General features: G+C 32.9%; 1 protein-coding gene across 1 annotated transcript; it reads right to left on the reverse strand.

Moving 5' to 3' along the window:
* Positions 1-2612: 2612 nt before the first annotated feature.
* LOC100789736 (beta-glucuronosyltransferase GlcAT14B) lies at positions 2613-6286 on the reverse strand. The gene is made up of 4 exons (XM_003542634.5): positions 5527-6286; positions 4782-4857; positions 4524-4639; positions 2613-3580 (listed from the first exon to the last, which is right to left on the reverse strand). The coding sequence occupies exons 1-4, from the start codon at positions 6080-6082 to the stop codon at positions 3066-3068; spliced, it is 1263 nt and encodes a 420-aa protein (XP_003542682.1). The 5' UTR covers positions 6083-6286; the 3' UTR covers positions 2613-3065.
* Positions 6287-14768: the final 8482 nt, after the last annotated feature.

A 14768-nucleotide genomic window follows, 5' to 3' on the forward strand; every position in this document is an offset into this window, starting at 1 on the left:
AAAATATTATTATTATCTATTTATTAATTCTTTTACTTATGTAAAAAAAAAACCTAGGATGATAATGATCATGGACTAAGGGAATTATATTTTTGTCTTATATTCTAGTAAACTTTTTTTATAATATCATATTCTCTATCAAATTTAAAATATAGTTTAACACATTTACATTTTTCTATTTTAATTTAATTTTGTTGTGTAATGCACGAATAATACACTTTTTTTTTATAAAACAAATAATCAAATAAAGTATGTAACTTTATTATTTATTTTAAAAATATTAAATTAAAAATATTAATCAAATGTAATTTCAATATTTTTGTGGTGTGATATAGAAATATGTACTAAACATGTGGCATGATGTTGGACAAGTGGCTTCAATAATTTAAGAGGGAGTGAAATAAGTCTTACAAAATTTTCTACTAATAAACTTTTAACCCCTTTTAAATCATAAGTTTCAAAATATAGAAAAAGAAATAACAATTAATTTAATAATGTTCTTTAAATGTGTAAGACAAATTTGATTGCAATAAAATAAATAAGATAAGAAAAGAGAGAATTGTAATCTCGATTTATATTGGTTGGCCACTTCCTGTTCCTATATTCGGTCCTCAAGTAACCCAGTTTTCACTACCTCTACACTTTGAACACACCTTGAGACCCTCATCCTTGTGTTCAATATTCTCCAAGAGACAACTCGTCTCTTGATTACAATTCTCACAATCCAAGAGACAATCAATTCTGTGATTACAACTTACTTTCTGAGATGAATAGAAATATTTCTCTTCCTTTAGAGTGGATGATACAAATTGAAGATCCTAGAGGAATTTCTCTCTTTTTAAGATGATGATACAATTTGAAGTCCTTAGATGAATTCTCAATAGATTTGCAAGTGTTTATCCAAGAGTTATTGAGGGAGCATTTGATAATTAAGTTCTTTTAGAATCTCTCACATACTTTTTTAAGTCAGACACATATATATAGGCTCACCGTGCCTTTTCAAAATGGTTGAAAGAGATGTGTCTTTTCAAAAAACTTTTTTTCTGAAATTATTCACTAATAATCGATAAGGTATTCACAAACTATAAATGTTGAGCTAATAAAAATTGAGCTTGACTCATTAAATAATTGAATATAATCTCAAACTTGAGTTTATTTAATTAAACAAATAAATTTGATCAAACATTTAACGAGTCAAAATTTAATAGGTCACAAATAACTCAACTCAAAATGTGAATTTGGTAGCTTTATGACATTCATTGCTTTAGAAGATGCAAGAGCAAGGGAGCTTGGGGGCTAAGGTCATGAAGATTTTGCTGCTTTTCCTCTTGAATGGTGAAGCAACAAAATCTTTAGAGTTATGGGACTAAGCCTTTGTTTAGTTTAATGCTAGATAGATAAGAGACACACATTCTCATATACCTTTTATGAGAAGTAAGAATTTGTATTTTTTTTTATTCAACATTAAACCAAAAAGATAGACTAAGTTTGTTGAGAGACTACACATTGTGGGCATTGTGATTGTATTATTTTAATTTTAGACTTAAATATGTTTGTCTTTTAAATTCAAGTCTTTTTTTTTAGTTTTTCAATTTTAAAATTATTTTTTTAATTCCTAGAATCCGCAAAATATTATTTTAATCTTTATGTACAGTGTGAACTAAACAAGAAATAAGAGATTAACAATTTATGATAACTTTTGACGGTCAAAATTTAATGTTTTATTTTATATCTTAAAATATAATTTTTCTACGAATAAAAAAACATTTTTTTTTACCGTTAAAAGTTATCAAAATCAAGTCAAAACAAAAAATAAATAAATATGCATTAATAACTTTAACTTTTTTATTAACTTGATTCTAGCAACTTTAAACTATGAGATAATTGTGCTTTAAAGTATATAATAGAAAATCAAATTATAACCGGGAAAATATGTCACAAATTATGTATCTCTTATTCTTAAAAATAAAATTAGTTCGACTTACACTATGTGTGAGAATTAAAAAGAGTATTTTATGGATTTTGAGAATTAAAAAAAATAACTTTAAATTTAAAGGACTAAAAAGAAAATTACTCAAATTTAAGAGACTAAAAACATATTTAAGCCTTTGTTTATTTATTTTTAGTTTACTGTCAACTGTTTGAATTTTGAACTGTGAAGAAAACAAAATGAATCTTTTAAAGTGAGGAGTTTGTTTTTAAAAGTAAAATTTGATGCTATAATCATTGATTAAAAATGTAATAAAATACATGTTCGTGCATAAGAAGTGCAGAAAGGGGAAGGAAAACATAGCCAACACTGGTATGTTAAAAACAGTAAAGAAAAAGAAACCAAGATACAGCATAAGAGCCATATAATGTAGATCGGTTCCCTGCAGATGATCCCTACCCTCCAATGCACAGGCACAAAAAGTGCAAGTTGCTTTATTCTTTTATCAACATGCTGAATTTAGAGGGCACTAATTGGTCTAATAGTAAATGATCTCCCTTTTCACTTGTTCGCAAGAGCCTAACGGCTTAACAAATGTTCATTCATGAAAAGAAAATAATGTACCTCAACTCATGAGGGTAATAACTCGACAAAAGGGAGAGAGAAAAGAAGGCAAAATAAGTGGCATCTACTTGAGCATGTCCTTGTATAAAAGACTAGGAGAGTACTTCTCACGGACTTGTGCACTTTCAGCCTAACCGTACCAGGCATTCTACCCCTGTATTATATAATTGAATCTCTTATTTGCTATAAAGACATTCTAAGGAGTACAACAATTGCATTGATGACAAGTCCTTGTCATTCATAAAATTTAATAAATCATGCGAATCAATGGATACATATTGACTACAAATGTGTGGTCACGTTAAAATTTGTGTAAAAATAGTAGAAGTTGAAGGGAAGCCGTGGTTTTGAAGAAATGGTTCCTTATGTTTTCTGATCTGTCTTCTCATATTTCGTGTTTGTTGGTCTCAGAACAACCTCGGATGTCAACTGGACATCATAATTGTTTGCTTGTTGCTGTTGAGTGATGGAAAAACAGCAATGACCATAGCAAGGTGTTTAAACCTGGGTGTCAAGAACACTGCTTAGTGTGAAAATCTTCTGATGATAACAAACCATTGATAAGGCGTTTAAGCCTTTCTGCCCCAGGGCCAGGCTTAAGTTCAGTGATATTTCTTATGGCAGAATATGATTCGGTGATGTTTGGATTTGCTTGGTCAAACCACCTGCCAGGCACATAACCATGTTCATTTCGTCCCAAGAGTTCAGTATCAATCTTATCCAAGAGTGGTTCATTCCTGCCAAATTTTCGAGCAAAGGGAGTGTTGCTGTCAACCATTTTCTGGTAGTTATCAATTGTAAGGAAATGTGGATGTTGTTTTGGAGGGTTGTCCCATGATATGAAGTGGAGGTCATGGTTCACAGTGGTGTTTCGGAACTCCTCAGCATTGCAGATGACTGTGTGAAAATACCCTTCAGGGGAGGATAGAAAATTGGCATAATACATCAAGACAATTCTAGGCAAGTTATCCCATCCCCATAACAAATATTCAACAAATTGGCGAGAGAGCATCATCCAGGCAGAACCTGAGCAAAATCAAGTAGTATAGCAAAACTTAGATAGCATAGAGCTGGATTCTAAGCCTTCCACTTATGGACAACTATTGAAAAAACTTGAGATGATAAAATGCTGTATTTCATAGATTCAAGTAAACTAGGTGATCTCATGTGGGAGTTTAGCTGCAAATGGCTTCATGTTGAAACAAACTTAAAAGGATCCTGCTAACAAATGGCCTAATGACGTAAGTTAAGGTGCACCTAAATGACTTAATACACTTCACTAAATGCTGTTAATTACTTTAAAAATTAAGCATTAAATGATTTTTGTATATTTGATGTAATAAATGTTATCTTTTTCCAGGAATACTTTCTTCTCTTGTTCAATTAACCAATGTCCTTAGTGCACCTGTTGGCATTTGTCAACTTAAAATTGAGGGAAAGGACACCAGAATAAGCATATGCAATTAGACCCCTTGTATGAATGATATGAGTTTATGGGTAAGGGATACACTGCTCATGATAATGTTTGCCAAAGGCATAATTAGGATTACTAATGGCAATCAGTACCTGAGAGACATATGGGATATTGAATTCCAGACAGATGTGAAAACTGTAGCAATAAGAGAGAAAAGGAAAAGAATGGAGAAAGGTGAAAAGGTGCTGTAAGCCTGGGTAATTATACTAAAAACCACAGGCTACTGCAGTCATCTTTATTAGTAGGATTCACAACACTATCATTACTCTACCCCCCTCTCTCTCTTCCATCATGGCTGTTTAACTTCAATTTTCAGATTTTTCCCCCCTGCTCTTTTGGTTTATGTAATATCTTTAATTTATTATAGGGTTACATGTCTCATACTACTGAAACATTCTACATATTTGAAAGAGCAAAATAATAAAGGTGGCAAGAGAAAAATAACAAAATAGAGATTTAATCAAGATGAGGGGCATCAGATTCCAAGTTTCTCACCTGTAAACAGCTTATATGCTGTGGGAACATTTCTTTTCTCTGTCACCCAAAATAAATCAGATTTATTGACACTATAAAGAGCTGGATCAATGATAACAGGCTTGGCTCTCTGATCTCTATTGAAAAAAAAAAACAGTGAAGATTTACTTAAAAACTAGAGATATGTTTGATATTTCACAAAATTGAATGTTACTTTTGAAGAAAATGAAGTGAATCATGTAATAAAACACAGGTTGAAGGAAAGGATTAACAACTTACTCCTTCCAGCCAATATCACTGGTGTGCTCAATAAAGTTAAGGTGTCTTGGAATTGATGACAGTGTGTGCAGCAGATCTGTTGAGCAAAAGAGATGTAGCAGGTGATTGTGAAAACAGGGTAACATAATTCACAGTTCACATTCTCTAGTAAGTTTCAACAAATTACAGATTTAAGTATAATTAACTAGCAAATCATCATAAAATCCATAACAGAAATTTATTTATTTAATACGAATATTATTATGCATCAAATATACATGGCATAGTGGTTAGTGGTTACTCTTCAAAAGATTAACTAATAAATGAACAAGCAACAATGAAAAACTAGTGGAGTTGGAAGCAATTTTACTTTTAACTGAAACCTGGTATTCCTCCTCCCCCACCACCCCGGGCTACAACATGAGAGAGAGGGGAACAAGCCTGTCTGCTGACAAAAACAAACAACTCATTGATGAGCAAACCAACAAATGGAACAACTTGGACACAGATTGCAACCAGATCACACCAATTTAAAATTCAGAAACTCGGAGCAAAATTACCAACAAGATACACATCTGGTTCTCACATCACATCTCAGAAATGCATTCAAAAACAAAAAAGCAGCATTTAAATCAATTAACACAAAACTGAAAACAGATAACAAATCAACAAAATTTCCCTAAAACACACAGAAACCAACAAAAAGAAAAACACTGACTGATCAAAACAGAAACAAAGTCAAGGGAGAGAAAAATAAAGAGGGTACCATCTTGAGTGATCAAAGGGTAATCGGAAGCGCTGAGATTGATGAACCAATCCCAGAGTCCACCTTCCTTTAACAAAATGGCAGCAGCGTGGAGAGTATTAGTGACCATAGTGGGTCCCCTATAAGTAACCAAGTTGGCCTTAACAACCATTCTAACATTGCCCACTTTGGAAAAGAGAGGTTCGTTCTTCACAAAGTTTGCAAGCTCCAATCTTTCTTGAGAAGAAGCTTCGAGGTCCAAGTGCACAACGTATTGGTTCCTGGGATGGTAAAGGGCCTTGAGGGTTCTCTTCAGAGTGCCGCCATCGCCCATTGACCCCGAGATCAGGTACGCGATCCTGGGAACAGAGTCACTGGATGACGTGGCGGACAACCTCAGCTTTGACTCCACGAAACGAGGCTCCTCCACCCTGCCACGTGTACGGTAGAGGTAGAGCAGGGAGGAGGAATCGGAGGAGACGAAGATGGAAAAAAGTATGAGCAGGGTGGACAGTAGTAGAGACAGAACCAGTGGAATAAACCACTTCTTCTTCTGCTGTTTGTTGTTGGTCTCCATGGGATGATTAAGCTTTTCACTCAAATGCCAACCTAACCTTTGTTGCTGCAATACAAATCCCGTTTGCTGGGGTTTCTTTCACTGTTTCTGTCGCAAGGACAGACACAGAGAGAGGAAGAAAATAAGAAAGAGAAGACGTGTAATATTAATTACTATTAATTATAATTATAATTACCGGTAATAGTCTAATGCTAACAATATTATAGTTAATGGTATATTTTTGTGGTTGTACTTGTCATTGTATATATTAGTCAATTAAACTCTGCGTCGCTTTCCTTTTTTTTTTTTCTTCTTCTTCCTTCGCCGCTTCTAAGTTCTAACACAGCTCTTTCGGTTTACAACTAGTTCTTAGTCCACCAAAGAAAATTTTTTGATTTATATTTATTGGCTTCCATGGATGATTATTAGTATTTTCTTAGCACATTCGTGACTCGTACAAACTATGATTAATAATATTAAAATGACTTATCATTGTTGTTGTTTTACTTTAAGAAGGAGTATGTTATTGCAGGCTTCCATGCTTATTGATACATAAGTACATTATGTCTATTATTTGCTTTATTGTGTTAATAAAAAAATGAAACAATTTTAGAGAAATATTTACAGAATGTTGTTGAATAATAAAATTGATTACTAAACTAAAAATTTATACATCTTTTAACCTCTTTTTTTTACATTTACAAAACTAAATTTTAATGCCTTGTTTAAGAGAAAAAGTACTAAACATGTATTGAACTTAGAAAATAACTTATTGAAATATGTCATGTAAAGATTTGTAATATTATTGGTTACAATAAAAAAAAAAGTGAACTTAACTTCTTCAACAAAACTTTCAAAATTAATTACAAGACATGTGTAAGAGAAATTCAAGAACCTTATTAATATGTCAAACTTGATTGTTAGTCCACTGATTCTTATATTCAAATATATCATGTCATATATGATTACACTCGTATATTACACTCTTTGTGTGTATAGTATGTATGAGAAAAATAAAATTCGTCATCCCACCATTCAAACTTAACACGTGCTGTCCAAATTATTTATATATTACAGCATTGTTAGATGTAATCATATCAAAGTCATTCAATCAAATCTCGATCTCATACTTTTAGTCTCTTCGTGCTCTCATTATTAGACAAATTAATTCTGAAGTAAGGGGACTAAGATTTTATCTTATCTCATCCATCTTATATTTTATAAATATTATATGATATATAAAACATATTCCAAATGTATTTTAATCATATCCTACCATATTATCCTATATCATATTATGAACAAATACCTCAGGTAATTCTAAATCTCAGGAGAACCCTAAACCAAAACAACCTTTGAAGACTAATTAAATCGTAAAAGAAAACATATATTTGGGAGAAAAATAAATAATTTGTGACAAAATGTTAGTGTTAACTCGAGAAAAAATAATAATTCTTTAAACTCGAGAGAAATTTGACAAGGTGCACAACATGAATAGTACAGTGAAAGATAAAAGAATGAGCTGTGGGTGGGGAAGACTGAAGTCTGAAAAGCGCGAGTAATAATAATGCAAATATAAATATTGCAATGCAGTTGAACTTTAATAAACGTTGCATGAAAGATTAATAACGAATAAATACAACAACAAAAAATGAACGGATCTTTTTATATCCTACTAGTATCTTTTTGAGAGTTACTAGAGTATATTTTTTAACTTTTTTATAAATACTGATAATCGGTTTTTATTATTCTTATGGATAATTTTTTCTTGGATCTTGTTAATCAGTCTTCTTAAAATATTGGTTAAAAATTAAAAATATATATTTATTGTATAAATCATAAAAGCATAATTTTTATCTACGAATAGAAATATTTTTATTTTAAATTTTTTAACTAATATCCTTAAAATATTAGGTAACATTTAACTTTTTGTTTTAATACTGTAAACAAAAGCTGTAATCAAATTCTCTTTTGTTTTATGATTAAAAAAGATCAAACTAAATTTTAAAGAAGAAAATATACACGTGTCGTGATTAAATGAGGGGTAAAAAAGTTAAAGGTAGAGTGGGATATGTGCGGTGTGAATTTGGATCCAAGAAAAGCAGCGCATGACGTGACCGCAAAACTAAACAAGTGTCGGTAGTAGGCAGCTGAGCACAAACGCGATTGTTGTGTGTGGTTCACCCAACCATTTTTACACCCACTGGCCGTTAGGTAAAGAGCACCGCTCACACCCATTGGATAGCATTTGCTGTTTGGGATATTTCTTTCACGAATTATTTGTTTAATTTTTTTAATTTAGATTTGAAAATATTTATTTTTATATTTATTATAAGATCATAAAATATTTATTTCTGGATACATTACATTTTTTTTTAAAAAAATATTTGAAATAATAATTTTATGCTACATTCTTAAGCAAAATATTTTTAAAAATAAATAAATAATCGATAAAGCAAACATGTGTATGAATTTTCGATATCATTTCATAAAATTTTCCAAGCATTTTTAAGAAAAGAAATATCTAATATTGAGTGAATTTGTTTAAATTTATTTCTTGGAAAATAATTTATTTTAATAAAATAATAAGTATCGTTTTGTTTTTTGTTACATTTGTTTAAATTATTTCTGTTTAAAAATATATATATTTTATATCTATCCTGAGAAACAAATAATATCTGTTTATTAAAAATATATTTTTAAAAAAGTATTTATTTTAAGTTTAAACAAACTAACACAATATTAATAACAAGTATTTTCTTATGTATCCATAAATAATGATATAAAAATATTAAATATGTTTAATAAAAAATCTATGTACTAGTAATGTAAATAGTTTTATCATTTTAAACAAATTAACATGTGTAGTAAATTTATTGATTTCTATAATCATCAGAAAATTAATTGGTTCCTATTCTAACTTTTATTGGTTGTAGACCATCTCATTGGGTAAATCGAACCAACATAATGGATCATTCGTGGAAGGACAATTTGGACCTTTAACATTAGGTTTAATTAGGGATACTATTGGCCCTTACACAAATTCCCCTACACAAATTGTTATTGAGTCTTATTATCCCTTGAAATTACCCTTTTACCCCTAACTTCAAAATTCCTCACCCCTCTATCTTCCCTCTTCCCCTTCTCATTCTTGTTTCTTCCCTTTCCTTCCTTGGCAAATACCTGCCCCTTCCCCTTCTCGTTTTCCTTATTCCTTTCCATTCTTGTTCTTATTCTCTTTCTTTCTCCCTAACCCAAACCTTTCCCCTCTCCTCCCCAACCCTTTTATTCTCTCTTTCTACACCCCCATCTAATTTTGAATTTTTTTTGGGTCTTATTCAATGGAACAACGATTCCGTTGTGGTTTTTGGCCGGAACCATGATTCCCTTTTGGTTATTAAAGTTTTCATTATTTTGTTATTATTTTTAATTATTATTTTTTAATATTTTTTGTTATTTTTTATTAATAGTTTAATTGTTTTTTCCTTTAATATCATGTGGCTCAAACCAAATATACTTCATACGTGGTTGGACGCAATCCCTCTCATAAGGGCTCAGGCCCCTCATATGATAGGGATGATGTTGGAGAGAGGCATCGGAGGCTGACTGCGTTAGCACATGATCGATGACATCCGTTAACAGAGCCAGTGCCAGAGCTAGAGGCACGCCCATCTAATAGGACCATTGGAACTCTATTTGGAGGAAGTCCAACTGATTTGTCATTGATCTATCTTACAGGGACCACTGTCTTGGTTATGTATGGATCCGACAGGCGTGACTTGAGATAAAGCTGGTTAGCCATGATGCCCAAGTCTTACCATTCCCCCACTAAGTCGACAATGAGGGCTTACATGGTGTGGTTAGGGTTATCAGTCCTAGTTACGCCATGATACCTTGATGCAAACAAGGGTTTCGTGAATGCCCTTATGGAGAAATGACACTAGGAGACGTTGTTTTTCCACCTGCCTATCGGAGAAACGACCATCACTTGGATGATGCGTCACGTTCCTGCATCTACCTGTGACAGGTAGGCCCATTGATCATGTCCCCTCCACCTTCAATAGAAAGGTCGTGAAGATTCTACTCCTGACTTACCTTGACATTCCAACTGAGGAAGAGGTTATAACGGTGATTAACGCAGGTGCCAAGGTTAGGTTGACATGGCAGGCAAACCTATATCACCGGTACGTCTAGTCAAGATCGTACATGTAGGCTACCATTTCTTATCTTTTGCACTTGGTTGGCAATATGATATTTGCAGACAAGTCCTTGACTTGCGTCCATGTCACCTACCTCCTCTACCTCGACAACCTCGATGACTACCACTAGTACGCATGGGGAGTCGCTACACTAGCGTACCTATATGACCATTTCTTTTGTGTGAGTTAGTACACCAGCAACTAGGTTGGAGGTTTCATGACGTTGGTCATGTTAAGTAAATAGTTGTTTAATTGTGCTTATTTGTATTTTATTTTCTTTACTATTGTAATTAATTTTTTTTACAGTTTTGTGTGTTTGTGCACCTACCCACTATTGGTTATTTTAAGTTTGGGTGCTCTGGATGACCCGATAGTCAGCAAATGGAAGCCAACATGAGGCACCAGGCAAGCTTATATGATCAAGGAGAAGCTGGATAACCTCCAGATGGATGTTGACATTTGGTTTCCTTATGAGTGCCACAGGGGGTGCGGGACGAATGTGTGGCCTTATCTTCCATTGGGTGATGTTGTGCTACCTAGGGGTCCTTAGGGTTGCACCCTTGACTATTTGCCTTGGTTTTACTAGGTTTCCTACCCTTATGCCATTCCGCTAGAGGGGGGAGAGCTACCACGTCCTCCAATACGTTTATCGCCCATCCCAATATAGTTATCGCCTAGGCAGCCACCGACAGAGTATTTACTAGGTAGAGACTCTTGTTGCTAGTAAATCAAAATGGGTTTTGTTAATTTTTCCCCTGAATTGTCACTTCAAAAATAGTTATGAATTGAAATTGTTCTTGCAGGATCGAACCTAGATGGCATCAGGCACCATTAAGAGTTTGTTGGACCTCAAAGTTATGCCAGAGGACACGAGTCATCATCAAACCATACATCAAGCTATGCAATTAATGCATGAGGGCTTCGAAGCTAGGTGCAACTTAGATAGGCAAAGGAAGAGCGTTGCCTAGGATGGTGGCAAGGACGACAGGAAGGGTGGCAAAGGCAGATGATTATTTAATTATTATTATTTGAACAATTTTTTGGTTTTTTTACGTATATATTTTTTTAGTTGATGGTGTTTCATTCACTTATTTGTACAATCGAGTATTTAAACAACATGTGCCTAGTAGTAACAACAATTCTTCAATTAATTCATAAAATAAACATCTGGATAAACAACAACTAAATAAACATTAATAATACAAACTTTTTTTGAAAATAAAATAAACAAACAACAAACGATTTTGATAAAGTAAAAACATGACTACACATATTTAACACGCATCATAACAATGATCTCATTAGTAGATCTTGGTTTCATTGATTTGCGCAGTAGAACAAGGATTTCATCTAGAGATGGGCAAAATTTGTATTTGATAATTGTTATGCATACATAATTTGTACATTTAAATCACATAACAATTATCTACTTTCCTTTTTTTTAATGCTTCTATTGTGTTAAAACGTTAGGAATTTAGCTTATTATGAGCTTTTATCCAGTGGATGCTAAAGTTAGTTAATTTATAGTGTTTTGATTGTATTTTTTTGTAGAAATGACACAACAAGAGGCCTGAAAGATGGTTGAAGAGATGGAGCAACACAATCAGTGCGACATCACCGCTCAGCACAAGAAGCCCCCCTCAGCGGGAGAAGCCAACTTGGAAGCCATCTGACATGTGCAGGCGTGCTAAGAGCACATCTAGTGGCTTAACGCATGACCACTTAAGTCAGTTGGACTTTGCCTGTGCGCTCAGCGTGCACATGCAAGCTTAGCACACAATCAATGTTGAAAAACATGATTGTGCTGTATTTTGAAGATAAAAGGGGGGAAATATTGTGCTATGATCTTCTTCAGCAGAGAATAGAGCTAGGGCACGAGAGAAGGGAGTAACCCCACTTACTTAGAGCATCATTCCTTCCATTTTCTCCATTTTTTTTCCATTTCTCTTGCTTCCTTTTGTATTTTGTAAGCTTCTCATGACAATGAGGGGCTAAACCACCCATTGTTGGGAGCTCAACAATCAAATACTCTTCATGTAATGATTATTACTATCTATTTAATGTTATTTCAATATTATTGTCTCTTTTCTGAGTTTATTGTCATATTTGTGGCCTGATCATCCATGCATATGTAGTGTTATTGTGATTTTGTTGTATTAAGGGGGGTGTTGAAAAATATAACAACTTTTGTTATTATGCATATACAACATAATCACAATTTCATTATTAATAAGGGGTGAAAATTGGTGTGTAATGGAATCACGATTTCGTTATATATTTTGTACAACAAAATTGTGATTTTGTGGGGAGGGTGTTTTTGGAATAAAAAGCAATCAACCCCTTGGTAGGGACCAAGAATAGTTATTATGGGACCAACAGTAACTCCTAGTTTAATGGCATTCCCAACATGATAATTTTGGGCCTTAGACCTTTGGTCCAATTACATTCCAGTCTTGATTTTAGGTTGGCATTATTGTCTCCTCAGGCACCCCAAAAATTACTTGCAAGTGTAAGTGACATTACGACCTCTTCAGATGTGAAGTAAGAATTGTAAGCATAAGTTGGCATTAGGACCTTCCCAGATATCCTAGAAAAACCCACATTGTGTGAGTCAATGTTATGATTTCCCCAAGCATAGAGACATAAAACTTGTGGCCATCCCAAGTGAGAAAACAAAAAAGAAATGTGTGAAGGTTATATAAACAACTCTCTAGTACCCCATTAAAGACCCATGCATATAGGTTAGTAGTATGACTTCCCGAGCTTGAAGATATAAGACTTGTTTGTCACAATCGGCTAAAATAGGCTAATAGGAAAGAAGACAAGGATGAAAAGACTCATGAGTAGATCACATAACAATCCTCAGACACCCATAAAAAACTTAGTAGTGTAGGTCAACATTACGATTTTCCTGATCCCAAGTAACCAAGAAACTAAATACATACATGTTTAACCGAGAGGTACATTAAGCAAAATCATCAGTAGCTAATTACATACACATCCAACTGAGAAGCACACTAAGAAAAATCAATGAAGAACTAATTGCATACACGCCAAATTAAGAAATACATTAACCGAAGTCAACCAAAAGCCAATTGCACATGGATTCAATCACAAGTTGTATGACTAAAACACCTACAAGGGTTAGCATAACAACCTCATGTTGGCATATACAATCAAGAGATTAATTACATATGCATTCAATCGATAGATACATTAAGAGAACAAACTAAAAAAAATTATATGAGCAATCAACCAGACAATAATATGTCAAGTTAATCCTCCCTAAATTACACAATTGCGCAAAATCCAAAGGATCCCAATTTCATTTAATAATTCACTCATAAATGTAATATATTCTTAGCATTGTGGGTCAACCAAACATAGCAAGCAAACATGCCTTTTAGGTTCAACACTTGAGGAGTTATAGACCATTCAACCAAAAAGGTTGACTAAGCATAGCAAACACCCATACTTTTTTAGATTGAGTGCTTGAAGGAATGTTGACCATCCAACCAAGAAGGTCACCCCAAGATGGCAAGTGTTCATACCTTTTAGACCTAACACTTGAGAAACTATTGATCGCCCGATCAACCAGACCAATTGAGCATAATGAATCACTCGTAGTAGGACAATTAGGTCTCAAACATTGGGCCTAATGATATTTTCCAACATATGAAGATTGGACCTTTAACCTATGGTCCATTCATATCCCCCCTTGATCACCCTAGGTTTACACACATTTTAAGATTTTGTTGAGAACTCTAAAGTTTGACTTTAATGTTTTCAAGATCTGGACATTAACAAGATGATAATATAAAAAATATATACTAACCATGTGTAGAAATTAAATTAACATATTTTAGTAATATTTACAATTATTTAAAACAATATGTATTTAGTGATAATAAATAATTTTTTGTTCTTAAAGATTTTATAATATGTCCACGACCACAGATTTAAAAAACCAGTAGTAATAAAAGTAATGAATTGTATTAAAAGTATGTGGCTATATATCACAACAATTTTAATGTAACAAAAGGTAAAAAAAATATAAATTGATTACTCGGAGAATAAAAAGGAATTATATTTAAAGCACTAATAACACTAAGAGTTCATTCGATTCGTTAAAAATTATGGTACTAGAGATGACAAGAAAAACAATAAAGGACAAAGACACAAGTTACATGACAATAGTAAAATAATATTTTTTTCTTTACTAAATACCTCTTATTAATTATCTTAATATAAGTTATATCAAATTTAATGTATTTATCGAAATAAATATAGAGCGATTATATTACAAAAAAAAAATTGTGTTTCCTTTTTAAAATGATTACACTGGTAATTATTTTTTTGGTTGTTAAAGAGATAAAAATAAGGATATATATGTATTTTTAATATTTTGCACCTACCAACATGGTGTGGTATGGTTGATAGATAATATTATCTTTTAACCATGTAATCATGTGTTTGATCCATTTGAGTAAGGAATATCATATTATTCA

This window comes from Glycine max, chromosome 13, assembly GCF_000004515.6.
Source record: "Glycine max cultivar Williams 82 chromosome 13, Glycine_max_v4.0, whole genome shotgun sequence".
Taxonomy (NCBI): domain Eukaryota; kingdom Viridiplantae; phylum Streptophyta; class Magnoliopsida; order Fabales; family Fabaceae; genus Glycine; species Glycine max.